Source organism: Zalophus californianus, chromosome 12 (genome assembly GCF_009762305.2).
Source record: "Zalophus californianus isolate mZalCal1 chromosome 12, mZalCal1.pri.v2, whole genome shotgun sequence".
Classification (NCBI taxonomy): domain Eukaryota; kingdom Metazoa; phylum Chordata; class Mammalia; order Carnivora; family Otariidae; genus Zalophus; species Zalophus californianus.
The window spans coordinates 11,398,054-11,424,720 of record NC_045606.1 but is presented as its reverse complement, the minus strand read 5'-3'; the positions used below and the strand labels follow the sequence as shown (position 1 = coordinate 11,424,720).

At 44.6% G+C, this 26,667-nt stretch overlaps 1 protein-coding gene across 3 annotated transcripts in view; it reads right to left on the bottom strand.

Moving 5' to 3' along the window:
- GLI3 (GLI family zinc finger 3) overlaps nucleotides 1-26,667 on the bottom strand; it is a 265,047-nt gene that overhangs the window by 46,330 nt on the left and 192,050 nt on the right. For all 3 annotated transcript variants that reach the window (XM_027574614.2, XM_027574615.2, XM_027574616.2), the window contains 3 exons: nucleotides 17,915-18,128; nucleotides 16,792-16,905; nucleotides 15,043-15,183 (listed from right to left, as the gene is read on the bottom strand). In XM_027574614.2, coding sequence (XP_027430415.1) covers nucleotides 15,043-15,183; nucleotides 16,792-16,905; nucleotides 17,915-18,128 — 469 coding nt within the window. The remainder of the gene's footprint in view (nucleotides 1-15,042; nucleotides 15,184-16,791; nucleotides 16,906-17,914; nucleotides 18,129-26,667) is intronic.

Here is a 26,667-nt window from a genome sequence, read left to right as displayed (position 1 = left end):
GAAAGATGATGTTCGGCTTTCACTGTCATGTGTCACCCGGAAGCCACTGGCTCTAAGGGAGCGTGCATCCCCAGACCCCGCCGCGGCCCATGTATGTACTTTTTTCCCAGGTTCTGTATGTAGGAATCCAAAACCTGACTTTATCAAAGAATTCCACTGGAACCTGTATTTTTCATGAACCTAAGTTGTGATCGCTCAGTCAGCATGGCTTTCTTGAGAGACCCCCAACTCTCTCGCAGGGGCTTCCCCTCCCGAGAGTCTCATGTTCTTTAGCCCGATCCACCCACCGGGAAGCTTGGATGTACAGTCTGTGTTGTCACTTTGTAGCTGATACTGTGCCCCGTGCAAGGCACCAAGGACCCGCAAGCAACCACCAGCCCAGAGAAGTCCTGTCTCAGCTTCTTGGCAGTGGAGCTGGTAAGCAACAGCGGGGGTGGTGGGACAGTGGAGAACTCTGAGTTTCAGGTTCCAAAGTGTTGCCTCGTCCCAGAGCGTAATATAATCAGTAATACACATCTTCTCTAAAGTGTAAGACACATGCATGTTCTGGGGGAGTTCATGAGTTTGATCTTGAGTCTAGGCATTCAACCTTCAACAGGCATCTGACTTACTTTCACCTCTGTTTTGATAAAGGGATCTTAGGTTTGTGAAGAAGAGTTATATTTACTTTCATTGGTAGTCAACTTGCAGGAAATATATGGTGGGGGCGGGGAAGCAAGCCTGAGGCGGCTTCCTCTTACAAAAGTGAAATGGAAAAAGAGAGGGACAGAGGCAGAGACTGTGTGTCTGGGGGAAGGGGTGAGGTGGGTGGAGTAGGGGTGCAAAATGTATACATTTAATAGCTAAGGAAGTCGAAAGACCAAATCTTCATTATATGCACCAAACAGCCATTTAAAACAAGATGATTGGTGTGTAAGTGAACAAATTTCGTGGTCTTAAGTAAGTCTGTTAGTCTTCCTAAACCTCACCATATCTGGTTAAAAAAAAAAAAAGGGCAGGTAATGAGTTAGGTCATTTTTAAGACCCTCCAATTAGAAGTGATCCTAATGGTAACACCCAGCAAGGAACCCCTAAAGTCGCTATCATGAGAGGTTTATGTTCATTCCAATGAACAGAACATCAGCTGCATCCCCATTCATCCAAATCGCCATTTGGAAATGAAATTTGGTCAACCTATCGGTCTGTTTTATTTGTCTAAGCCCACCTGACCTAGTGCCTTGAATATTAGTCACTGCATTTGCCCAAAACAGTCCTACCCTGTTTGGGGAAAAGTAACGGTGGATGTATGGGGCTCTTTGCTGAGTGACGCCTGTTGAGCCCATGGATGGCAGTGGCACAAGACACTCTGTAGAGAAGCCCCCGAGAGCAAGTCTGGTCCACAGCCCAAGGACACGAGGCAAGGCCCCAGCAAGGCTGTGAGGTGCCGGGGGTGGCCGAATGGTGAGTACTTCAGAGAAGCTAAGGAGGTCAGAGGAGACACCACCCGGGAAGGCAGAGCCTGTACAACACAACTTAAAACCTACTATAGGTTTGGTTGTTTCTCAAATAAGTTAAACACAGAATGACCATATGACTATGCAATCCCACTCCTAGAAATATACCCCAAAGAAGTGGAAGGGTGTTGAAACAAAACCTTATCCATGGATGTGCATAACAAAACAACAGCTAGCAGGTAGAAACAATCCAAATGCCCATCAACAGATAAAAGGACAAGCACAAAGTCATAAATGGAACACTATTCAGCCATTAAAAGGAACGAAGTGCTGACACGTGCTAGTACACGGATGAATCTTGAAAACAGCCAGACACAAAACTTCATATATTTTGGATTCCACTTCTATGAAATGTTCAGAATAGGCAAGCATTCCATAGAGACAAAAAGCAGCTGAGTGGTTTTTGGGGGCTGTGGAGGAGGGAGGGAGGAAGGAAGAAAAGTGACTGCTTTTAGTGGGTACAGTTTCCTTTCGGAGTGATGAAAATGTCCAGGAATACGCACAAAACTGGGAATGTGCTAAATGGCAATTAATTTGCTGAGCATTAAAATGGTCAACGTGAGTATGCCCGGTCTCACCACTTCTCTTCATATAGTACTGGAAGTTTGAGCCACAGCAATTAGGCAAGAAAAAGGAATGAAAGGCATCCATTTGAAAGAAGTAAAATTGTCTCTGCTTGTGGATTACATGATCTTATGTATAGAAAACCCAGAAGACACCACACCAAAAAACTATGAGAAGGAATAAATGGATTCAGTAAAGTTTCCGAATACAAAATCCACGTACGCAAATCGGGTGCATTTCTATACACTAACGATGAGCTATCTGAAAGAGAAATCAAGAAAGCAATCCAGCTTACAATAGCAGCAAAAATAACAAAATATCTAGGAATAAATTTAACCAAGGAGACTAAAGACATGTACACCGAAAACTATAGGATATTCATGAAATAAATTAAAGAAGGTATGAATAAATGGAGAGGCAATCCAGGTTCTTGGGTCAGAAGAATCAGTATTGTTAAAACATCCATAGTATCCAAAGAGATCTGCAGACTCAATGTAGTCCCTATCAAAATTCCAGTGGCCTTTTCCATACAAATAGAAAAAAATTAACTCAACATGGATTAAAGACACGAAACCATAAAACTTCTCCAAGTAAACATACAGAAAAGGCTCCTTGACACGGGTCTTGGCAATGATTTCTTTTGGAGTTGATACCGAAAGCACAGGCAACAAAAGCAAAAATAAACACACGGGACTACATCAAACTAAAAAACTCCTGCACAGCAAAAGAAAAATAATCAACAAAATGAAAAGGCAGTCTACAGAATGGGAGAAAATATTTGCAAACCACATATCTGATAAGGGGTCAATATCCAAAATAAATAAGGAACCCATAGAACTCAACTGGAAAAAAACACAAATAATGCAATTTAAAAATGGCCAGAGGATCTGAATAGACATTTTTCCAAGGAAGACATACAAATGGTCAGAAGGTACATGAAAAGGTGCTTCACATCACTAATAATTGGGGAATGCAAATCCAAACCACAATGGGATACCATCTCACAGCTGTTAGGAGGTCTTTAGAAAAGACAAGAGATAACACATGTTGGTAAGAATACGAAGAAAAGGAAACCCTTGTGCACTGTTGGTGGGAATGTAAATTGGTGCAGTCACTGTGGAAAACAGTATAGTAGTTCCTCACAACATTAAAGAGAGAGCTCCCATCGGATCCAGCAATCCCACCTCTGTGTAGACAACTGAAGGGAATAAAACCAGTATCTTGAAGACGTATATGTATTCTCGTGTTCATTACAATATTATTCCTAATAGCCAAGACATGGAAACAACCTAAGGGTCTGTCAACAGCTGAGTGGATAAGGAAAATGTGGTGTGTATAATTGACCCTTGAGCAACACAGGGGTTAGGGGTGCTGATACCCAGCACATCTGAAGGTCCACATATAACCTCTGACTCCCCAAAACTTAACTACCAATAGCCTATTGTTGACCAGAAGCCTTACCGATAACACAAATGGTCCATTAACACATATTTTTTTTATGTTATACGTATTATATACTGATTCTTACAAGAAAGTAAGCTAGAGAAAAGAAAATGTTAAGAAAATTGTAAGGAAGAGAAAATACATTTATAGTATTTATTGAAAAAAATCCAAATATCCACGGACCTGTGAAGTTCAAACCTGTGTTGTTCAAGGGCCAACTGTGCGTGTGTGCATATATATAACATGGAATATTATTCAGCCATAAAAAAAGAAAGACATCTTGCCATTTGTGACAACATGGATAGACCTTGAAGGCATCACGCTAAGTGAAATAAGACAAAATAAAGGGCAAATACGGTATGTGAAATCCGAAAGTAGGATGAAGAAAAGTCAAACTCACGGAAACAGAGACTAGATTGGTGGTTGCCAGGGGCTAGGGGTGGGGAAATGGGGAGATGATATTCAAAGGGTACAATTAAGTTTTGACGATCTATGTATAGCATTGTGACCGTAGTTAAGAACACCGGATTGCATACTTGAAATTTGCCAAGAGAATAGATCTTAAGAATTCTCACCACACACCTGAGAAAAGATAATTGTGAGGTGATGGATGTGTTAATTAACTTGGTGTTAATCATCTCACGACGTATACGTGTATCAAATCATCACTTAGTACGCTTAAAAAATACACAATTTCATTCATCAATTATACCTCAATAAAGCTGGAAAGAAGAAATTGGCCAAATGGTAAATTTCATGTTCTGTGTATTCCATCGCAATTTTTTTTTTCAAAGTTGAAAAACCAACCAACAAACGTAAACGGGGCTGCAGCCAGACCCCTAAGCACGATCACCGACCGCCCTTTCATCCTCCCTCCGGCCAGGCCGTGCTGCTCCTGCCTGAGCTTTCCTGCCTTCCAACAGAAAGGAGAAACCTAAGGAGTTCAAGTGTCAGTGAAATATAAATTACGGCAAGGGAAAAAACAGGAACAACGTGATGCATGGCTGAGGATCTAAAAGAGGAATGTCCACCATTGTTTGTGATTATGGAACACATCACAATCTAATAGCAATTTTTATTTAATCAATAATTTCCATGCTGAACAGACAGCCCTGTTACAGAGAATCGACAGGCAGGTACTGATAGCGCCAAGCCTCGTTATTAATCTTTCCTCTGCCAGCTTATCAGCCAAACTACTGTAAAAGGCACCACAAAGATGGATTTTAGAAGCCACCTTTCTCCTCTTGCCCCTTTTCTTTTCCTCTCTCCCATAACATATCACAAAATGTAGACTCTACATTTATTTGAGTCACCTGGGGCTTGAGTGGCATAAAAAGGCAGTCCACGTTAAGCAATTTCACAAATCAGTGGGACCTCAACCATCGCTCAGGGTTGGCCATTATAGGCTAATAAATCATACTTTCTCTTTGAGTTGTCAATCGCCAAAAAGCTTTGTACAAACGTTGGCATCTGTAATTCCGTAAAGGCTTTTCATCTTGAAATAAGATGCTCTAGACTGATAACAAGAATAATCCCCTCTTGATCAAGAAAAAAAATCTGCATTTTAGCAATTAAAAGCTCCTGCCAGAAGCCAAATGGCTCGGTACTGAGACCCCAGTGACGTTTATCTCCACTGAACATAAGGAGAGTACGCGGAGGGTTGTGCTGTATTTGTGGTAGGGACTGCTTTATCTTGCCCTGGGGGCTGCACCATCTCTCCCCAAGTGGGACAGGAGAGGAAGGTGTGAGAACTTTCGCCGCCTCCTGGAAAAGCCACTGGGGAGAACTGCACCTCCTGAACCAGGGCTTTCCTGCCTGTCCTGGAGAGAGGGCTTGGCCAAAGCACAAAGGCTAACATCATCCTAAGAAACAGGAGATGTATAGGGGCGCCTGGGGGGCTCAGTCGTTAAGCGTCTGCCTTCGGCTCAGATCATGATCCCGGGGTCCTGGGATCGAGCCCCACGTCGGACTCCCTGCTCCGCGGGAAGCCTGCTTCTCCCTCTCCCACTCCCCCTGCTTGCGTTCCCTCTCTCGCTGTCTCTCTCTGTCAAATAAATAAATAAATAAAATCTTTAAAAAAAGAGAGAGAGAAAGAAAGAAACAGGAAGTGTTTGAAGGTGGCGTGGAAGGAACAGGTGAGATAGGACTGGGCCAGGCACATAAGGCAGCATGCGCCGTCCCCAGACGACGGTTTTGTTCTCCTGACTAGGAAGACATGTTCAGAACCTCAGATTATGAGGCACACCAAAAACCAAAAGCATGAAAAAGACAAATGTTCAGTAATCACAATAAAACTGCCACTAAGTAGACCCTAAAATCGTGGGTAACACGGTGGCTGGCTTCTTCTCTAAGTCATCAGAGATCGTTCTCCAGTGACCTTGACCAGCCTACTTTACAAAGAGACACTCTTGGGGCCCTTAGGTAATGAGCCTGGGGCCATGCACACAAGCTATAGGGATTCTATGGGCAAAACCACCCTCCAGGTGCTCAGCTGACAGCCGGGAAGCTGCTGATTCCTCTCTGAAGGGCATCTATGACATCCGCACAAACGGTCACTGAAACATCTCCAAACTGTCCTCCCAAGCTTTAAGAAATAACTGAACATAATTTCCATGGCAGAGTCTCACTTCTGGCCCCGCCCCTTTCAGGACATCGATGGTACAGCTGCTGGGGCTCGGCAAAGCTCAGCCCCGAACTTTCTAGGGCTCACACCAGCTCTTGCCTTCCTTGCATCAGAAACATGTGATTCTCCTCACTCCACCTGGATCGGAAGTCAGACTCCCAGTGCAGCAGGTGGGTCCCAGGAAACTGTCACTCTGGGCTTTAATCTCACTTCCTACAGCCCCCTGCCTTCCAGGAGCTTTGGTTCCATATCGGTACACTACTTACCACTCTTCAATCCCCAAAGCATGGAACGAATCATTCTGTAATTATATTCCTAACTCCACGGAGTGTCAAAACCCCAGCCTTTTATTATATTAGCTACTATCATAGATAAAATTCTCCTATACTTTCTGCTTCCGTTAACTTCTTTCCGCTGTTTTTTCCACATGGAAGCCCCAACATCCCCCTGCAGTGGTCTTTCCCTATTCAAATCGATCTGTTTTTCCAAAACCATGTCCAAACCCACCAGACTTTTCTCTTGTGACTTCTTCTGCCACTTCACCTCACCTGTTTTCTTGCTGCTCGGCTTGTACCTCTCTGGTCCTCCCAGTGGCCTTGCCCTTATGTTCCCCTTACTCTCAGACATAAAAGATGTATGTATCCGGTCTTGCTCCCTCCTCTGGCCCTGACCCTGACCCCGACCCCAACCCCAACTCTGGAAGTCTGACACGCAAGAGGCTTTTTCCCCACACTATGCCTGCAATTTGTACCTTGGCCACCAGGTGGTGCTAATGCATCGTACCGGTAAAACCACGAGCCCACACAGGTGAGCACGTGCAGCGGAATCAGAGACGTGCTTACGTACTTTTTAAAAAAATTTTGATGAAGTCTTTATATAATTTCTTTTTAAAATTTTGATGAAAAGTTTTAATCTCTCCATTAATTAGGCTGATTAGTACTACTCATTCTTCCTTATATTTGAATATATATGGGATTCCTTATATATGAATATATGTATGAATATATGATCTCATTCTATCCCTACCAAAAAAAGTAAAAAGTAAAAAAACCCTGTGAGGAGAATAGGATGGATATTAATATCTCCATCTTACAGATGAGAAACTGAGGACCAAAGCTGTAGATTGACTTATTCAGATTCAGAAACAGTTCTTGACAGATGTAGGAATCAAAGATAAATCTCCCTCCCCTCCACTCACTGATTAATGCTAGTTTTACTGGTAATTGGCTGGGGTGGGGAAGGGGTGGCTTACATTTAAGGCCTTGGCCTCTCTTTTAAGGATATGCCACTTACAGCACTCTTGCCAACATTAATTGTTCTAGAAATGAAAAAAAGATCATCTATGGCAGTATTTAGCTAATCCCAGGAAATGTCCCTGAATTTTCAAAAAAAGTCCTTGCATTAGAAAATTGCTTTCTGTTTCTGGAGTTCTGTTTTCTGTCAAAGCAGGAGCCTGATCTCCATGCTTGCCATGATCTCAGAAGCTGAAGTCTGAGTGACTTCCCTTGGTCTGCAAAAAAACAAAACAAAACAAAAAAACACCAAAAATCCAGTGATGGAATTCTTCACCAAGACAAAGGACTTGGCTGGCTATACAAAGGACCTGCTGATTATAGTCCTTGCTGAGAAGTACTGAGTACGTAACCTGCTAACACTCCACGGCAATGAAAAGGATGGCCCTCACGACAAAGAATTCTCTGCCTCAGTGCGTCCGGTGTGAGACGCCCTGGTTTTGGGTGCCCACCGAGGAGAACTTTCAGAAGGACATCAGGATAAGAGAACACACAACAGCATCAGGCTCTGAATCTCAACACTGCATATTCGAGAATAAGGAGGGATCCAGAGTATAAGGAACAGAGCTGGAGACCCCACCAGTCCCTCTCTCTTAGGGGTTCACGAACAAGGGGGCTAGTCAGCAACTTTACGCAAATTATTAATTTCATGGTGACATGCCAACCCCAAAGCTGCCTGAATACCAACCTAAACCATGTTCTTATAGGCAAAGTGCATGAACTTATCAGCTGGTAAATGTCTTTACACTTTTCCCTTTTAGAAAAATTATCAGTAACATTTTCTTGCGTATAATTTTTAAGTAACTCCCCCAGCTGTTTCGTGAAGTAAACACTATTATTACCCTTATTTCAGAGAGAAGGATGTGATGTGTCTAGTGTAGAAAGCATCAGGCTTTGAACCCAGGTCTGTCAGCTTTGCATCGGCCCTTGTACTGTCACAGGAGAACAGCGGCGAGCCAGAGTATTCTCTCGGATCAGGCGCTATGTATAAACCTGTTTCCCTCCTGTTTCCCAGAGGCCTTTTACAATATTCCTTACACACTTCTCCCCTCTCCTAAGCCCCTGATATCTCAACTACACAGTTCTGGCTTCATTATGTTCTGTCTCATAGGCTATTCACTCTATGCTTTCATGTTTGTCTCGCCCTTGCCTGGAGAATGACCAGGCGTGGAGGGTCAGGGCTAAGCCCACCACGAAGCAGGGGCAGTGGGCAGCATGCAGGCGGCTCCGGCAGTATTCAGGGAGGAGTTGAGCGAAAGCCTGATCGGCTACTATCAGCTCATCCTTTTCCCGATACACAAGAAGACACACTGCTACAGGCAAGTACGTTTCCATGAGGTACGCAGCCCAGCCTGAAGTGACTGTCATTCCTTCTTGTACAAAGTGGGCCCACCGAGAACATTCCAGGGAATCTTACCTAAAGTAGCATTCAGAACCAATTCAGAGGAAAATCCTCTCCAAGTGGCAGAAAGAGTTACTTGGCTAAAAATTCTGATGAAGTATTCTGGGGGGGTGGTGTGCAAGGAAACATTTCTGGGGTACCCCAGGGCAGAACAAATTTAAGAAAGTAACTAACACATTATTCTGTACCAGCGACATCTCACTCGACATATTGATTTCTTATTCTTCGTTCAAGGGGTAAGAACCCTTAGTAAAGGGGAAATTTTAATAATACCATAATTACTCAAGTAATTAATATACCACGTCCTAGAAATATTAAATACGATTATTCTGGAGGGCACTTAATCTACAGGGTGGAAAAGATCCCGGGAAAAAGATGGCATGTGACTGCCTTCTCCAAAACCCCACCTGGGGGCAGCCATCCATAACCGACCATGCATCCCATCCCACCCACCTCCCCTGCTGCAAGGGGCAGGGGGAGCTCAGCACAGCACCCAGGTGGCTGCCAGCCAATACGTGGGCCCTTGAGAGGAAACCTGTTTGCCATCCCTATCCTGAGGACTATCTAATTCAAATCTTTCACTTGTTTTTACTAAAACTGAAGTCCAAGGAGGTGAAATGACTTGGCCAAGCCCCATCTATCAGACCTACGCCGGGAAGAACGGGGTCCCCGCCTCAGGCAAGCGCAGGTTCGGCAACAATGAATATAAAGTAAGCCTGAGAGCCAACATGCAGAAGCCACAGACCTAATAGTGCCATTCCCTTCCCCTCCCCAAGGCAACCCTGCAAAAACAAATACATAAAACAAAGGGAGAGGAGGCACTCTTTTCAACCCTCTGTCTGTTTCTCATTAGGCCTCCTGCATGCGATCTCCGTTTGGCCTTGGATGTTGGGGAGGGCATTTATTTTCACGAGTGTTTCACAGTATGAAAAGTGAGAAAACAGCATTCTAGAGGGTCAAATGTTTCCAGGGAGGTCATCCCGAGGGTCAGGGCAGAGATGGTGCTGTTACGCAGAATCCCACTGGGCCCGGGAGCCCACACGGCCCCTCGCACCCCCCCACCCCCCCACTCAGGCTCTCTCCTTTCTCTATGGAAAGTATTTCTGCAGGTGCAATTCAGTCCCTAGCTTTAAAAACAACATGACCCTCGAGGCGCAATTGTCAAAGGATGGCTTTGAAGTTTGTGGTTCGGAGCCTGCATTTTACATGCAATATTTCCAAATAATTAGAGTAACTAAATTAACTAGCAACTCCATGCAGGGAAAAGAAGATCAAAATCTCCACTCATTCGTTATACGTTTTATGTGCACACAAAACTAATTTCTGCCTCGTATCTGAGACCCCTATCGCATCTTACACTCCATTTTCTCTTAGGTAAGAATATACAATGCAACTTTAGCAAAGGGATCAAAATTAGAAGGAAAACATTTAAAATGCAAATTTAGGATCATGGTATTAATATGAAAATAATGTCTTCAACACATCCTAACTTCACCCCGTTTCTACGGATCCACCAATTCTTCACAGATTAGATGTGCCTTCTTTACATCTAAATCTCTAGGATGTTAAAAAGAAAGCCCTCCGTTTTCATGCTGCCTATGTACAGAATTTGTTTTCAAACGGCAGCAAAGGTGATTATAACTGTATTCTTCTGATAAAAGAACTGACAGCAGGCTTTAGAGATCAAAATTCGCAGCATATGAAAGCATTTAAAATCCAAGTAGGTGGTTAATCACTCTACAAAAAGGTGAATTTCTGACACCCAGCTTAAAAGATACAAAGGAACACAGGGACTTAAATGCCACCCAGTTGAAGATGGGACTCATATAAATGCAACTCACGTTCTCTGCCCTTCGGGCTCACTGGCAGGAGACGGTGCCCTCACCTGCTAAGGCCCTCTCCGCAGACTCATTTGGCGGGGCCGGGGCGGGGGGGGGGGGGGGGGCCGTGGGGAATAAAACTGTTAAAAAAAATAATTTGACGATTTTTCAGACCTTAGGAAAGAATATTATATGCGTTACTTCTAAAGCAGAAAGGGGATTCCGTCACTGAAACAGAGGGTCAAGGAATACAGTGATACAGCAAACAGGTGGACGTTAGGGATGGTGGGAATACTCTCATTCTCCGGGTCCCGGAAGTGACGTTTGCAAGCATCACCAGCCACCGGGCTGTGGTGACCCATACTGAGGTGCACATTCTTCATTTATTCCTTCTCCTCTTTTGAAAAAGCCTCTCAAATCAAAAACTTTGATGGGCCGTATCACGTCATTCAGAAACAACACGGGCGGGTTTCGGAGAACCTAGAAATGACTAACTTGGGCTCATGCTGTGCGTTGTTTCAGACGCCCCGACCCTCCTAGAGCCGAAGATGGGACTGAGTTCTAAGACAAAAGGAATGCAAGCGAGAAATAGGTCTCAGAAAGGTCTGGAAGCCTCCCTCGTCCACGCACGAGGCCAGGCCAGAAGATGGAAGTTGAGTTTTTTGCATGCCCCCCCCCCAAAAAAGCCAAAACAAAACCAGAAACACGTTGAGAACCAATATTCTGCCACTTTCAGAAATAAATTTAAATGTAAGATTCATGTCTTTTGTAATATGCCATGCACAACAGCAAAAAGAGAGTCTAATTTGAAATTGAAGGGAAAATGTGGACTTTCCAACTTACTTTGAGGTGTTAGAATACGTGCGTTCAGATGCCAAGGAAAGAGAAAGCGTTTGCATCTCAACAAATCAATAATCAATTCAGTCTTAATCAAACGTACTTTGAATTCCTTTTTATACCGGATCTCCCTCTTACTGTCTTGTTCCATTCTATTTTAACTGACACCAAGAAAGGGACAAAGCGAAACAAAAACCTGGTTAACAAAAATATATATCTGTCTTCTTAGCTTCTGGGCATAGAAGTAAATTTATGACAAATTTAATACTAGCTTGAGAGTAACTAAGCCCAATTATAATTATCTTGCTGGGAAGAGAAATTAATTAAACGTCCCCGTGATAAAGACCCCACAGCAAACCTAGAGTAAACACACGTCTAGGCGGAGGACAGGCACTTGCAATAAAGGAGAAGAGAAGGGAAAGGCAATGGTTAGCGCATCTGTTGGGCCAGTAATGGGACGAGGTAATGTTTAAGAGCACACAGAGCGCATTACGCTGGGAATGAGACTACCTGGCGGGCAGAGCCCGCCGCGTCCCTAATTCTCCTCTTCAACTTTGTGATTTGCTAATGTGAAACACATGTCTCCCTTTTTGCACCAAGTTCAAATGGCTCTGGAATTCCAACCGTGCTGCTCAGCGACTGAACCAGAACAAGGGGAGAACTTGTCAGGATTTAAGAGCTTTCAGCAAAGCCCTTCAATTGCAGCCAGCACCCTATTCCGCGGAAGGATATCAATTATAGATAGTGACTTGCTTTAGCAGGCAGTCGGGCCTGTCAGGCCCTAGATAGACAACCATGAAGAATCATGAATCTTTCTATTAACTGTAAGAGGGGGAAAAAGAATGGGTCATGGCTATAAATAAGGCAGAGCATCAGAATGGTTTAACACCTTGCCTCTTGGTCGCATGGAGCATGAAAATTCAGCTAATTCACAAAATGCCGTCTCTCCAAGGAGAGCCACAGGAATGGAAACAGTTAAGATTTCCCTCCATCCTTAAAAAAAAAAACAAAAAACTGGGGTTTGCCACTGGTATTTTTTCCACCTGCCACCAAAATAATTAGGTGGATATGGAGCTATTCCTTCAATCAGCAGAGACTAAAGTGCTCGTGCTATCCCAGGTCACTGCTGATGCAACCAGATAACACCCACCGGAAGGAAGGTACTTGCATGTCATGCAAAGTAAAATCGACTTAAACGCACACAATGGGAATCTCCGCACTTCAGGTAAAGAGTAAAAAGGTGGAAAATAAGTGACATGCCCTAGTGTTTTTATTTAGGTTGTGGCCAAGTTATAACTGTAAGCCACTTAATGCACGTAATTTATCTCAGACTAAAATTAACATCATAAAGGTACTACATTGGATTTTCTCCTACTCCTGACATGAATTCCTTCTAGCTGGTTTGGAATCAAAAATCTCCCCTGCATGTGGATTCAGTCAGATTTTTTACGATAAGACACACAACACGGTGGTCATTCAAGTTGATCGTTTAAGCAGATTTACCGCAAAACTACTCAGGTCTCTGCTAAAACATCATCACTCCCTAAAGCCTTTTGCCACTGAGATTAAATACACCTACAAGAGTCACTGTCTCTTAAAATCTTTCGCATTCAGTAGGTAGCAGAAAGGTTAAAAATGCTGCATCAAACCTAGTCTCTAATGAGGAACACGATTCCTTTGAAATGTAGACTCCAAATAAGCTCTTGCTCCATCCTGCATCTGGTAACATCTGAACCATAATCACAGCCCTCCTTGGAGAGTACAATGACTTATCCTCAGAAAAGGCACCATGAGACAGTGTCACCTCTCCGGAGGACATTTCCCAAAGCAAGCAGCTCTGGTAACATCTCGCTCACGATGGCAGTTTTCATGCAAACCGTTCCCCTCATGTGGGTTATTCACTCCTTCTATCACTAAGGGTATCCCTGGCATACTTCACTCTTCGGGAATATCTCCCTACACTAGAAGAAAAATTCCAAACTTTTTCTTTTCCCCCTTTGGTAGGACCACGTCTGTGGTTTCCATTAAAAGTCAACAAGAAGAAAGGGCCATTAAGTAAGGCTTGGCTTAAAAATAACACTTGCCTCAAATTAAAGAGAAAGAATCAAATTAAGTTCATGGAAAAATCTGGAAATATACCTTAATTAAAAACATTTGACTTTCTAGGTTTCTTGCTGTGCTGAGAAATCTATAATTCCTCCTACACAATTACAAGGAGACATGATTAAGAAAGAAATGTGGGTGGGGGGAGCCCTGCTGATGTCATGTTAACTCCTCAAAACATTCTGTACCTAACGGATCGCAAATCCTGGCAAAGGGTCTATTTAACACTTTGCCGCGATGACAACGTGTGGAATACATCACAGAGGAGGAGCCAACGCAGACGACACCCTGGAGAAGTTCCTGCGGACGATGAAAAATGTGGGATGTGTCAAGAATTGTATAATTTTAGCGTTTAAATGGAGAAGGGTTATCAAGAAATATGGGTCATCTAAAATTAAAAGTTACTAGAAAAGAAGAGACAACGGGGCAAGTATGTGCGGTGTGTGCGTGTGGGGTGGGTGGGGCCCTGCTTCTCTGTCAGATCTTCTGTCACAGGACAAGCGGGTGAACTGGCCACACATAGCAAGACCATCCGTAATGCCTCGATGAGACCCTGTGCTTGTGCACAGGAGGGTATGAGCCTATGGCTGTCTAGTCTCGATGATCGAGAGAGAGAGACCCTTCCATCTCAGTTGCTCCCGGTCCCATCAGCTAAGGAGACTCCTCTGGCGTGAAAGAAAGCGCCAAATCAAATGAAGCACTGGCAAAGGAAAAACGCCTCATCAGGTACATGCACATGGGTGTGGGGAGCACACTGTGTTATTAGAAATAAAACCCACGGGGACAACACTTCTGGACCTGGTATAGTAAGACGAAGTGTGGATCTCAGTCTCACCATGCTGCAGGTTTCAAAAATCCACGCCACTGGACACATTTAAAAATACACATCACTTTTTCCATGGAACTACCCGCCCTGCAAGGGTTGGCCTTCAGTCAAGAAACTGTGTTAATGGCTTCCCCAAGCATCTACCTATCTCACGCAGAGTACTAATTGCTGCATAAAATCCTGGGAGGTTCCTTGGCCTTGAGGGTTTGGAAGAAGAAGGCAGAACAGAGGAAAAGGAATTCCCCACCTCTACAATTTTTTTTTTTTTTCCCTACCGTGGCTGGGTCTAGGAGAGGAGAATCAAACTTGGTTAAAAGGTTAATAATAATTCATGTCCAGCTTACTATTACTCAATAACCATCAAAGACGCAAACTCAAAATAGTGTTTTCTGGCTTACAGGATCAGAGTCATTACGCTCTCTATTGAAGACTTTATTGAATTTTACACTAAGCTTTAGCTGACTGAACAGGTCAAGCACCATGGCTCAAGTTCTCTTTATTCTCAGAAAATCATAAAGCCCTCTCCAGTTTGCAGCGCTGCTAGCTAAGAAACCTGACTCAGCGCGGGGTCAGGGAAGCCGACACCACAGGAAAGGTCACGTAGTCGTAAAGCCCACTTCCCGAGTCCTCCCGACTTACGTGCACCAGCTGTTCCTGAGTGTCAAACTCCCGTGTACAGCCTTCCCAGTGGCAGTTGGTCTCATAGATGACTTCAGGCTCCTGTTTGCTTTCGTCTTTGTCCCCTTCCTCCTTCACCAGGGTTGTTCCTTCCGGCTGTTCCTGGTGGGGGGGGGGGGGGGGAGAGGGGGAAGAAAAGATCAGACACAATGGAAGGACAGATAAAAGATAAAAAAAAAAAAAAACTGATCACATGGGTCTTCATCCTGAGGCAATTTTTCAGGGAAAATAAAATAGAGCCCAGGTCTAGCAGCTGGATTTTACGGACAGAAGAAGTCAAATGTATGGAATCATTTGTGTGCGTGTTTTCCGATTTACCAAATATATCTTCAGAGATTGTTAATGTGGGATTAAAAACAACAGTCCCAACCGTAATGATGATAAGAAATTGAGGCCAAACTTTGCCCCTGAATACGAGAGAGAAAAAGAAATTAAAATGTCATCCCATAAGAGAAGCAATTAAATTAGGTCATGCAGTCTTTAGCCAAAAGACTGGCCTTTCTCTTTCGGTTAGATTCTTTTTCGTGTATTAATTTGTTGATTCTCACATTTTGGAATCGGGGCAATGGTTTACCAGTAATTCTAATTCTGCCTTCCCCTGCCATTAGAGGCTGTGACAGGCACTTTCTGGGTTTTAGAGGGATCATGTCTTCCTGGTTCAACCTCTGAGCTCCGAGGATACGGCTTGCTGCCCAAGAACCACAGCATCTAAATCTTAGCAGCTGAGTCTTTTCTACTGTCCGAGGCAGCTTCACAGCAGTGAAAATGCAAACAATTTCCAGAATTCTGGGAGATGACTAGGTGCACAGATTTGGGATCTCATCTGGGGCAGGATGACAAAAACTGCATACGAGCATTTAGGTGTAACCAGCAAGGCTGTTGGCCAGGAAAATTCAAGGAGAAGGATGGATTTCAGAACCTATGACACCCATTCATTCCATCCTCAAAGTGCTCACCCGAAAGGAAATTTGGGTTGGAGGTAGTCTGAGCTGGGGGCTGGAACAGCCCGGATGTAGAAAGGTCCAGATTCTGTGGACATCCAGACTCCTGTCCAACCCCTAATTCCAGGAATTAATATTCACTGACCTCCTTCCTGTGTCAAGCACAGGGACCCTAGGAGACGGTATTGTAGGCATAATAAACACATTTTAAAACGGAAACTCAGAGGGTCTAAATGCCTTAAAGAAGAGACCAGATTGGACCTTCAAAATTTGTCCTTTCAAGACCCTGGGTAAAGAAAGGACCAGAATCTAATTGGCCTTAAGTTAGGTAAGATGTGCCTTGATCCATCCCTCCATTCTCCAAGCCCTCCTGGCAAGTGGGAAAAGGCAAAATGGGAACAAGTAAGAACATGAGCAGTGTAAGGAATATCATCAACTCTGCCTAGCTGTGGCTCAGGGCCAGGAGTTCATACTCCGGGGCCCGAGACCAGGGCTCAGGACTGAAGCTCGGTCCCTATCAGTGATCAGGAACAAATTAATCCAACCGCTTACACCACGAACTACAGTTTATCTCCCCCCGCCCCCCAACAGCTTCCTGCAGCGTTTCTGAGTTAGAGAATCAGACGGAGTCAGACTCCATCACTGGCTTCCTGCCAAATCTACGGGGATGGCCAAGGCCAAGGCCAAGAACACAGTGGGTACGTAAATTCTGTGAGAGAGCTCAGCTTGGAGGGAGCCACAGGCCGGTGGCAGAGCCCTAGTGCCTCACCTGCTGACCCCGCGGCCCTGGGCTGGGCAGGTCTTCGTCGGGCTTGATCTTGGACCGCTTGTTATGCATCAGGTCACCCGTGCTACTTACCGCGGACTCACTCGTCGGCTTGTTCTGGTGGTCACATTGACGGGGACAGAGACAGAGACAAAGATTAGGTTTCCAAGGAGCGGGACCAGAGCTAAAACACACAACTGTAGACGAGCAGGCCAATGTGGCATTAGAACAAGGACTCTGGTAACGCCCCAATCCCATGACAGCGGACCTCAGAAAATGTGTCTGAGGCCAGAAAACACCACCATGAGGCAGCTCCTTGGTTCCACTCAGGAGCGGAAATTCCCTGTGGCTTCTAGGGGCGCCTGGGTGGCTCAGTCGTTAAGCGTCTGCCTTCAGCTCAGGTCATGCTCCCAGGGTCCTGGGATCGAGCCCCACATCGGGCTCCCTGCTCAGCGGGGAGCCTGCTTCTCCCTCTCCCACTCCCCCTGCTTGTGTTCCCTCTCTCGCTGTCAAATAAATAAACAAAATCTTTAGAAAATAAATAAATAAATAAATAAAATACATACATACATACATACATACATAAACTCCTGGTGGCTTTTAAAAGCTAGAAGAATAGAGCCCGGGGCCTGGGCTTTCATGAGCTCCAACAGTGTATTTAGAACAGAGTTGTGAGGTGGGTAGGAAACTAAAAGAAACAATTTGCAACGTTCTTTATTTAGAGGATTCAGACTCTTCTCTGAGCGGGATCAGTGAGAAGGTTAAGAGCAGAGGGCACGGCGTGGTCTGTCCCGTGAAGTTATCACAGGATTCGGAGTGCCAGTGGAGAGTCACCAAACGAGAGTGACCCCTTCACGCAGCGTACTGCCCTGAGGAGGGTTACAGACCCTCATCAAGCAGCCCGCTGTCCCACCGAGGAAGAAACGACTCTGGGGGAGGAAGCCACTGCTGAATGAGGAACACACACATGCCCACTCATCAAACCTGAAGACTCTGGCCCTGGGTTAGGAAGACAGCGGCATGGAAGCCACAAGAATGCCAAGGTTGTGGGCCCGCTTGGAGCTCCTGGGCTGGGCATGGCTCTCCTCTACGATTACAGGACGGACCATCAAGCTGTGTCTCTCACCTGGGAGGACTCCGAAGGGCCCGAGCTGACCTGGACGGGGTTCAGAACCGTAGGGATCCCAGGAATAGGCCTCTGTGTTGGAAACGTTGGAGCAGGGTGGATGAGCGGAGGGCTGTGTCCAAAGGCCGAGCCTAAGCTCTGTTGTCGGCTCAAGATCTGTTGATGCATATGGAGGGACACGGGTGCAGAAGGGTAGGTGAAGCTCAAGGCAGGGCTGCAGGTGAGGAAGAAAGAATAGAAGGCTCTCATTTACACAGGACACAGAGATTACTGCGAGCGCACCAAGTTTGCATCATTATACCTGGTGCTACCATCCCAAATGAGAGCAGGTCTCCCTGTTGAAATCAGAAGGTAAAAACGGCTGCTGATAAGCATCTTGAACACTTCCAAGAGTAACGCGGCCACTGAGGCAAGACACGCGTGTGCCTGCACCCAGACACACAGCCCTGAAATAAGGCTCAGCGTGACGGAAACAAAAGGCGTCGGCTCAATAACAGCTATTTATTGCAATAACAAACTTTATATAAAAAAGAGAATGGGTGACTACATGCTTTATAGTACTTTTATTGGCTCTCAGGGCCGTATGTTTCCGTGCATGGAGCAATTCCTTTAATCTCGGCTCACGCTGCGTGCTTTCATATGTCTCCAGATCTTATTACAAGAGGAAGGAAAATCAATTGGTTAAATGTGTTTTGAACACCATGCTTGTCATATCACTCATTTGTTTGTAAAGATGGAAAGCTTGGTTCATCCAGAATGCCACCTAAAGAATTTCCATCAGTGCCGTCTGGTTACAGAAGCTGATGGATTAACCTCTCCTGGCTGAAATCGGTGATCAATGGGCTTCGGTGGAGGAATATTCCAATGGGAGAGCATGGCTCCCTCTCCCAGCTAAATAGCATTAAATGTCTATGAAAGCCCATTATACATGCTAATGCCTGGCACCGCTTCATTATGCCACAGCACCGTCCAGCCTACAGCGAGTTTCAAGGAAGCCGCACAATTACCTAAAGATTTCTCGACGAGTAGATGGTGTCAAATTGTTCTTTGTGTCGGCACAGTTTAGGAATCAAATCCTCTTAAAAGAATGAAGTGTTCTTGAGGAATTTGCCAATGGCTTAAAAATGCATGAAAAACTATAACTGCATTCATGAACATTTCCTTCTTAAAAATAATCAGTGAAAAAAAATATATATATATATATATTTCCTCCATCCTGCTGTGTAATACCCAGAAAGAATCGGGGTTTCTTGTAATGTCAAAGGTAGAATTCATGCAAATTTCCAATCTGGTGGGTTAATTACTATTGCTGGTAAGCGCATTAACTGAGAATATAATAATTACAATAACAAAATTCAAACCACTTCAACAACTTTAAGTAATAATTCTGAAGATATACTCTGTTCATTAATGTGACTCCACATTTTGCCTATTTGACTACAATCCATGAAAGGCGGCTTCAATGGGATTACATTACTATTATTCCTACAGAGAACCTTGCATTACAATAGCTTGCCCATTTAAGACTGAATATCATTAAAGAATACCCTCAGAGAATTTCATCCAGCTTGGAGGAACTCTCCTTTCATTCTGCATTGTAGTTCTGTAATAAAGGCAAGCAGAAACATGGTGAAAACAGTCATTGTTCATGGCAAGTTAGGGAAAAATCTGTAATAATATTCTGTTTCTGCCATGCTATAGTTTCTGCCCGTGTTTCCGAAAGCAACCGTGAATGATTACAGCAAGACTCCACTAAGGTAGCCGTGTGGATGATTGATAGGGCATTAATCAAAAGATGCATATCTGCCCCAGAATTTGTTCACAAGCTTTCTTCTAATAGCTGATTTCATGTTCACTGAGCTCTATGCCAGTTTGTCCAATTTATTTTTCAGCGTACAAGCCATTCATCAAAAAACACAATGATTTAACACCCCCACCCCTTCCCTTTTGGTGAATGGGTATTACTGAGTATAACTACCTTATTCTACTCATTAAAAAAGCAAAAACCCAAAGACCCCACTACACGTGTATTTACAATGTGACACAGAGTTTGCAGGAGCCTCCAGACACCTTCCTGTAGTTTCCTGAGCGCACACGATCGGGCAGGCGTGGGAGCGGACACTTTTAATTCCGGAAGGCACAACATTTGGGGGCTCAGAAAGTCAGGACCTGACTAAGAATTGAGGCCACTAGAGAAAACATTTCAGAAGGCAGAACACGCCCTCAGTTGTGTATATAAGCAATTTACAGATCAGGCAGGATGGATCCATTTTTACTTTTCAAAAGACGTCAAGAGAGAAGGAAAGCAAGGCCCAGCTTCCTGCTGCGGGCTCCATCCTCAGCTACCCTCGGTCTGACCTCAGCTGACATCAGGAAGGGCAGGGACAGCTTTCGACACATTTGGGGAACGTCCCATCCCCTTTCGGGGCTGCTTTCTTGCTGATAAAAGCAGGTGCCAGGAATAAGCATTCTCCAAAATCCATGTCAACTCTTCGCTTCTAGGGGATATGATGAGAACAGGCAGAACGGCTGAGCATGTTCAACCTCACCGCTTATTCATAAGGAGCCGGCTCTGTCCTCCACATGTAAGGGGCGGGCAGTGGCAGGCCTGGTCCCCACCTGCAGAGCCGGTGCTGCGGGAAGCTGGAGGCTCACCCAGATCACAGAGCCTCCGCAGGACTCGATGACACACGTCGTTCTTGGCTCTGTCACGGCGTCAGCAAGGATCGGGAGCCAAGGCTCCTGCTCTCAGAAGACCCCACATGGAGGTGGAGACAGAGTTTGTAAGGAAGAAGCGGAGGATGGGCAATGTCCCGCCACCGCGTGGGGATGTCGGCAACAACAGAAAGAACATGTGGAAAGAACGGATGGGGAATTCCCATGGGTGGGGAGTCAGGGGTGAGGCACCACTCCTGCTCTGATTCGAAGTGGCCCTGAGAAGCTCCGCCTCGGGAAGGGGGGGGTGGGAAGCAGGAGAGCCCCCGGCCCACTGGTGCTGCCGTGTCCTTCCCGAGCTCAGCACAGTCACATCCTTTCTATTGGCTGGCTCTTAGCTAAATGTCACCTCCTTGGACAGCAAGGCCTTCTAAGACCATGGCCCCAGCAAAAGGAGCCCCCCTGCACGATGGGTCCTCTCACTTTCTACTGTTGGACACTTCTGTTCCCAAGCCACACCCGCGCTCTCTGAAGTCACGCCCTGTCTCTGTCTCGACCATGAGGTCCCCACGAGCTGACCCTCTGGCGCCGGGGACACTGCCCAGCACCCAGCAGGCCCTCAATATTGAGTCCGTGAGCGACCGAATCTCTTCTTCAGTGTATTGGTGCCCACTTACTGCTGCAACAAATTACCACAAACTTAGTGGCTAGAAACGACACACACTTACTATCTCCCTGGCTCATGAAATAGTACTGCGTTCTTCTGGAGTCTCTTGCAGCTTCGAGAGGCTGCCCGCATCCTCTGCTTGTGGCTTCGTATCACTGCGACCTTCTTCTCTGACTCTGACTCTGGTCCCCCACCTTCCTCTTAAAAGGATGCTTTTAATTACATCAGGGCCACCCGAATAATCACAAGTAATCTCCTCATCTCAAACTCCTTAACATAATCCCAGGTACAAGATTCCTTTTGCCGTGTAAGGTAAGGGGCTCATGCTTTCCTGGAATTAAGACCTGGACTTCCTTTGGGGCCTATCACACCAACAGTCAATTTAAAGAAAAACATGTTTTCCTCTGAAAACTACAATTGGACAATTTATCTATAAAACAGTCTAAACAAAGCTAGTGTCTAGATTGATGTCTTTCTACAGAACTTTAGCGGCTGAGGATAGTCTTTGCCAATTGCAGAGGTCAGAATTAAAAAGAAAAGATAAATCCTAACCTTTAGAAACCCTGAAAAAAAAGCTTCCTAAATAGTTCTTGTATTCATTCTCTAATTTCCTAGAAATTAAAGTATTGATATTGTTGAGAATTTTTATAAATCTCTTCTGTGTCCTCTGAAGCAGGGCACGGTCTAATTTAAAACTTGGTCTACCTGAGCTTTATTACCTCAAAGCCTTTTTACATTTCTGCTCACCCTATTCTTTCCTGTGGATCCTGTGCAGAAAGCTTAATTTTGTTATCTGATTTCTGGATTCTCTTCACTCAATATCTAACATATTAAATATAATTTTGAAAAAATTTTTTCCAGCTTTCACTTTTCCAAATGACTGTGGGAATGATGGAGTAACTTAAAACACACAAACATTTATGAATTATTTATCTATATTCAGTCGATGAGACTAGGAGAAAAAGTGTCACATGGCCCCCATCTTCCCAAGCAATGCGCTAACAAGGTCGTAGGCCTCCTGAGACAACAATCCAAAAGTAAGTCTTATGAAGGAGAGGAAAAAGAAGTGCTCAAGTCCAGAAGTCTGAGGAATATGGGTCCAACAGTCCCCAGAACCCACTGAGCTGTCACCATGGGATGTACATTCTAAGCGACCCAGCCTAGACACAGTTTGCAACAGTATTTGGAAGAGCTTCTAGAAACTAGTGATCCTTGCAAAACACTCCAAGAAATACTTTTCTAGGACAAGAGTTATTAAGCCAGAATAAATTGATTTCATATTAATTTGCCCTTTACTTTTCTCAAGGGCAGAAAAGGAGAAAGATGTGGATTTTAGGTCCTTGACTACAATATGGACAGTATCCTCAACGACCGAATATAATTTCTATCCATTAGAACAGATTTACAGTTATAGAATTTTTTGCTTTATAAAATACCTTAAAGGAGCATTCCTCTGTGTTTGGTGACTCAGCAATAGAACTTTGAGCACATCGACATTAAAAAAAAAAAAAAAAAAACTACTCATGGTCAGTTCCCCCTTTACGCTCAGCTTTGAGCTGAGGTAACAGTGATCAACAAACTGTTGTCTGAGTGGGAACCGGTTATCCTATTTTCAAAGATTTAAAATGAAGGCTCCCAAAGTCTGAATCTTTGAAAAAGTTTTGATGTATTTATCCTTTATCAAAAATCAGAGGTAAAGTTTTGTCAATTCTCTTTTGCAAAGTATGGCCAAGTTTTGCAAATTGGGCCCTGTTTCTTAATGTGGAGTAAACAGCATCGTCACAACTCACCTGTCTGGAAGTCTCCTATCTGGGAATCTCAGCAACTACCCCCAATCTAGCTAAATTTGGAGTGTAAGCAGAAAGAAAATGTTAAGTGAAATAAATGTCCTAAAATGCACACATGAAATCCTGCATCAATTCAGTACGTTTTAACCAAGGACTTTTTATATATCCCACTTATGGTCCCAGAGCATAAAATAAGTTTTGCAACTAGAAAGCGATATATCATTACAATCAATACATGGAACTTTGAAATTCATAATCGCTTTTCACTTTCACAACATGGTTTTCTCACACCAAGGAAGTAATGTGAGCCAACATTTGTACAGAAACCTTGTGATCAATCCGTGCATCAAATTTATATTTAATTCCTAGAATGACATGTGAGTGGAGACACTAGAAGTTCATACTGCAGAAAATCACTCACTAAACATTTATTCCACCCTACCATACATAAAGGTATTTCAGTCATTAATATGCAGGTCAGATGGATGAAGCACAATTAAAATGGCTATCAGATAAGCCCACATGTGTTTTAAAAACAAGTGAGGCATTCTACACATGGTGGGGGCAACAGGGTAGGGGGTGTGCCAGATAATGCAATATCGGAACGGGATATAACACCGCATAATTTGGCCTGCTGCAGTCCTTTACATCGGAAGGGTAAACAGAGCTGATTACAATATTGAAGAGATCTGTGATTCAAGAAAAATAAAGAAAATAAATAGAGGAAGTATCAGAAGGATGGCAAGAGGCTGGATCACACAGCCACTGTGCACTTAAAAGTAAAGGTTTCCGCTTGATTATTTAAGGACTCCCAACCAAAATGATGACTCTCCCTAGGGTCACCAAGGGACAGCTACTCCCACCGCATGCAGGGACCCAGCTCCTCTGAGTAAACGCACACCCTACACAGGGAGAAGTGGGGGGAGGCTGTGGGGAAGCAAACAGTACCCCACACGTCTCACCTCAACCTGGTTCAGCAGAGAGGCTCACGGGTTTCCAGGTTCATTTCTAGAACCCGCGCCACTTCCCACCAGTGCGAAGAGTAACAAACACGCGGAGCCTCTGCCTGCTTAGGAAATGTCTTGTTTTAAATATAAGGTCATCGCTAACTACCGACAAACACGTGTTTTTAAATTGCTCAGGTCGCTATATTTTGTTCAGATGTGAATTTTGGAAACATCCTTAAAAGAAACGCACGTTGGGGCGCCTGGGTGGCTCAGGTGGTTAAGCGACTGCCTTCGGCTCAGGTCATGATCCCAGTGTCCTGGGACTGAGTCCCACGTCAGGCTCCCTGCTCAGTGGGAAGCCTGCTTCTCCCTCTCCCACTCCCCCTTCTTGTGTTCCTGCTCTCACTGTGTCTCTCTCGTCAAATAAATAAATAAAATCTTAAAAAAGAAGAAAGAAAGAAAGAAAGAAAGAAAGAAAGAAAGAAAAAAAGGAAAGAAAGAAAGAAAGAAAGAAAGAAAGAAAGAAAGAAAAGAAAGAAAGAAAAAGAAAGAAAAAGAAAGAAAAGAAAGAAAAAGAAAGAAAGAAAAAGAAAGAAAGAAAGAAAGAAAGAAAGAAAGAAAGAAAGAAAGAAAGAAAGAAAGAAAGAGAAAGAAAGAAAGAAAGAAAGAAAGAAAGAAAGAAAGAAAAAGAAAGAAAGAAAGAAAAAGAAATGCGATATTTTGACAATGTATGACTCTACTCCTGGGCACTGGGATTAAGAACATTCATACTGCACGGAACTGGAGGGGGTTATGCTGAGTGAAATAAGTCAATCAGAGAAAGACATGTATCATATGACCTCACTGATATGAGGAATTCTTAATCTCAGGAAACAAACTGAGGGTTGCTGGAGTGGTGGGGGGGTGGGAGGGATGGGGTGGCTGGGTGATAGACATTGGGGAGGGTATGTGCTATGGTGAGCGCTGTGAACTGTGCAAGACTGTTGAATCACAGATCTGTACCTCTGAAACAAATAATACATTATATGTTAAAAAAAAAAAAGAAGAAGATAGCAGGAGGGGAAGAATGAAGGGGGGGGAATCGGAGGGGGAGACAAACCATGAGGGACGATGGACTCTGAAAAACAAACTGAGGGTGCTAGAGGGGAGGGGGATGGGGGACGGGTTAGCCTGGTGATGGGTATTAAAGAGGGCACGTTCTGCGTGGAGCACTGGGTGTTATACACAAACAATGAATCATGGAACACTGCACCAAAAACTAACGATGTATGGTGATTAACAGAACATAATTAAAAAAAAAAGAACCTTCATACTGCAATTTCTTTTTTTTTTTTAACAATTTTATTTATTTATTTGAGAGAGAGAGAATGAGAGACAGCACAAGAGGGAAGAGGGTCAGAGGGAGAAGGAGACTCCCCGCTGAGCAGGGAGCCCGATGCGGGACTTGACCCCGGGACTCCAGGATCATGACCCGAGCCGAAGGCAGTTGCCCAACCAACTGAGCCACCCAGGCGCCCCATACTGCAATTTCTGTGTGAAGAATCCAACGGGGAGAGTTGCTTTCCAGTATTGCATCTCTCCTAGCTCTCTGACTCATGAAACCATGAGCGACACTCAGCGCTTGGTAACAGGACAGCCCCACAGTGTGAGACACTGGTTTCAAGAAGAGAGAAGGAAGTGGGGGAGGGGAGGAGGAGGCTTTCTCATCAAAACTGACCTTGTGGCTACGTTGGGGCTGTGGCACTAACGAAGTTGTCCACTCTCTGGCTACAGCTGCACAATTTACTGCCCAACGGCTGCCATTCCAAGTAAGAACAATTCTTTCCAGTTTTGCTGCGAATGGGCCAACACCTATTCTTACTCGTCTATGCACAGGCCCAGGGACACACACGCATGCAGGTGTGTGTGTTGGAAAGGAGAGAAAGAAAGCTTCCACTTCCATCCATAAAAGCTCCCAGGGCAAGTTTATTGGAAAACCCAGCAGCCTCCAAAGCAATGAGCACACGAATAAGGCCCACACACTCACAAAACAAGGAAGTACCACCCCGACATTTACACCGAGGCATACACACTCCACGGAAACTGCTTTGGACAAAAAAATCCATTTGGCTTTGTATGACAAGTGTTCTAAAAGGCTTTAAAAGCCACTTGCCATTAAACAGACAAGACCTCTGGGAACATGAATAGCAGTGACACCCTCTCCAATGAGGTTAGGCTGGAAGCACCCAAATCATGTAACTATCCAGCCATGCAGAGATGGTTAGAAAAAGCATAAATCAGGGGCGCCTGGGGCGCTCAGTCAGTTAAGCATCAGCCTTCGGCTCAGGTCATGATCCTGGGGTCCCAGGATCAAATCCCTGCATCGGGCTCCCTGCTCAGCCAGGAGTCTGCTTCTCCCTCTGCCCCTCACCCCGCTTGTGTGCTCTCTCTCAAATAAATAAATACAATCTTAAAAAAAAAGAAAAAGCATCATCAGTTTTTTAAAGACATCATCACGATATTATTCCTCCGTTATGAAGAGCACTTCCTACCAATCCTTTTGGCCAGGTCTCCCATTGGAGAGTCCTAAGAGAGAAGCCTGGGGACAGAAAGAGGAAGTGCAGAGTCAGCCGCACCAGGTTCGGCCCCCAAAGTAGCAGAGTGCCATTGATCCAGCCCACTGGCCTCCCTGAGCATCAGCTCCCTCCACCCAAAACC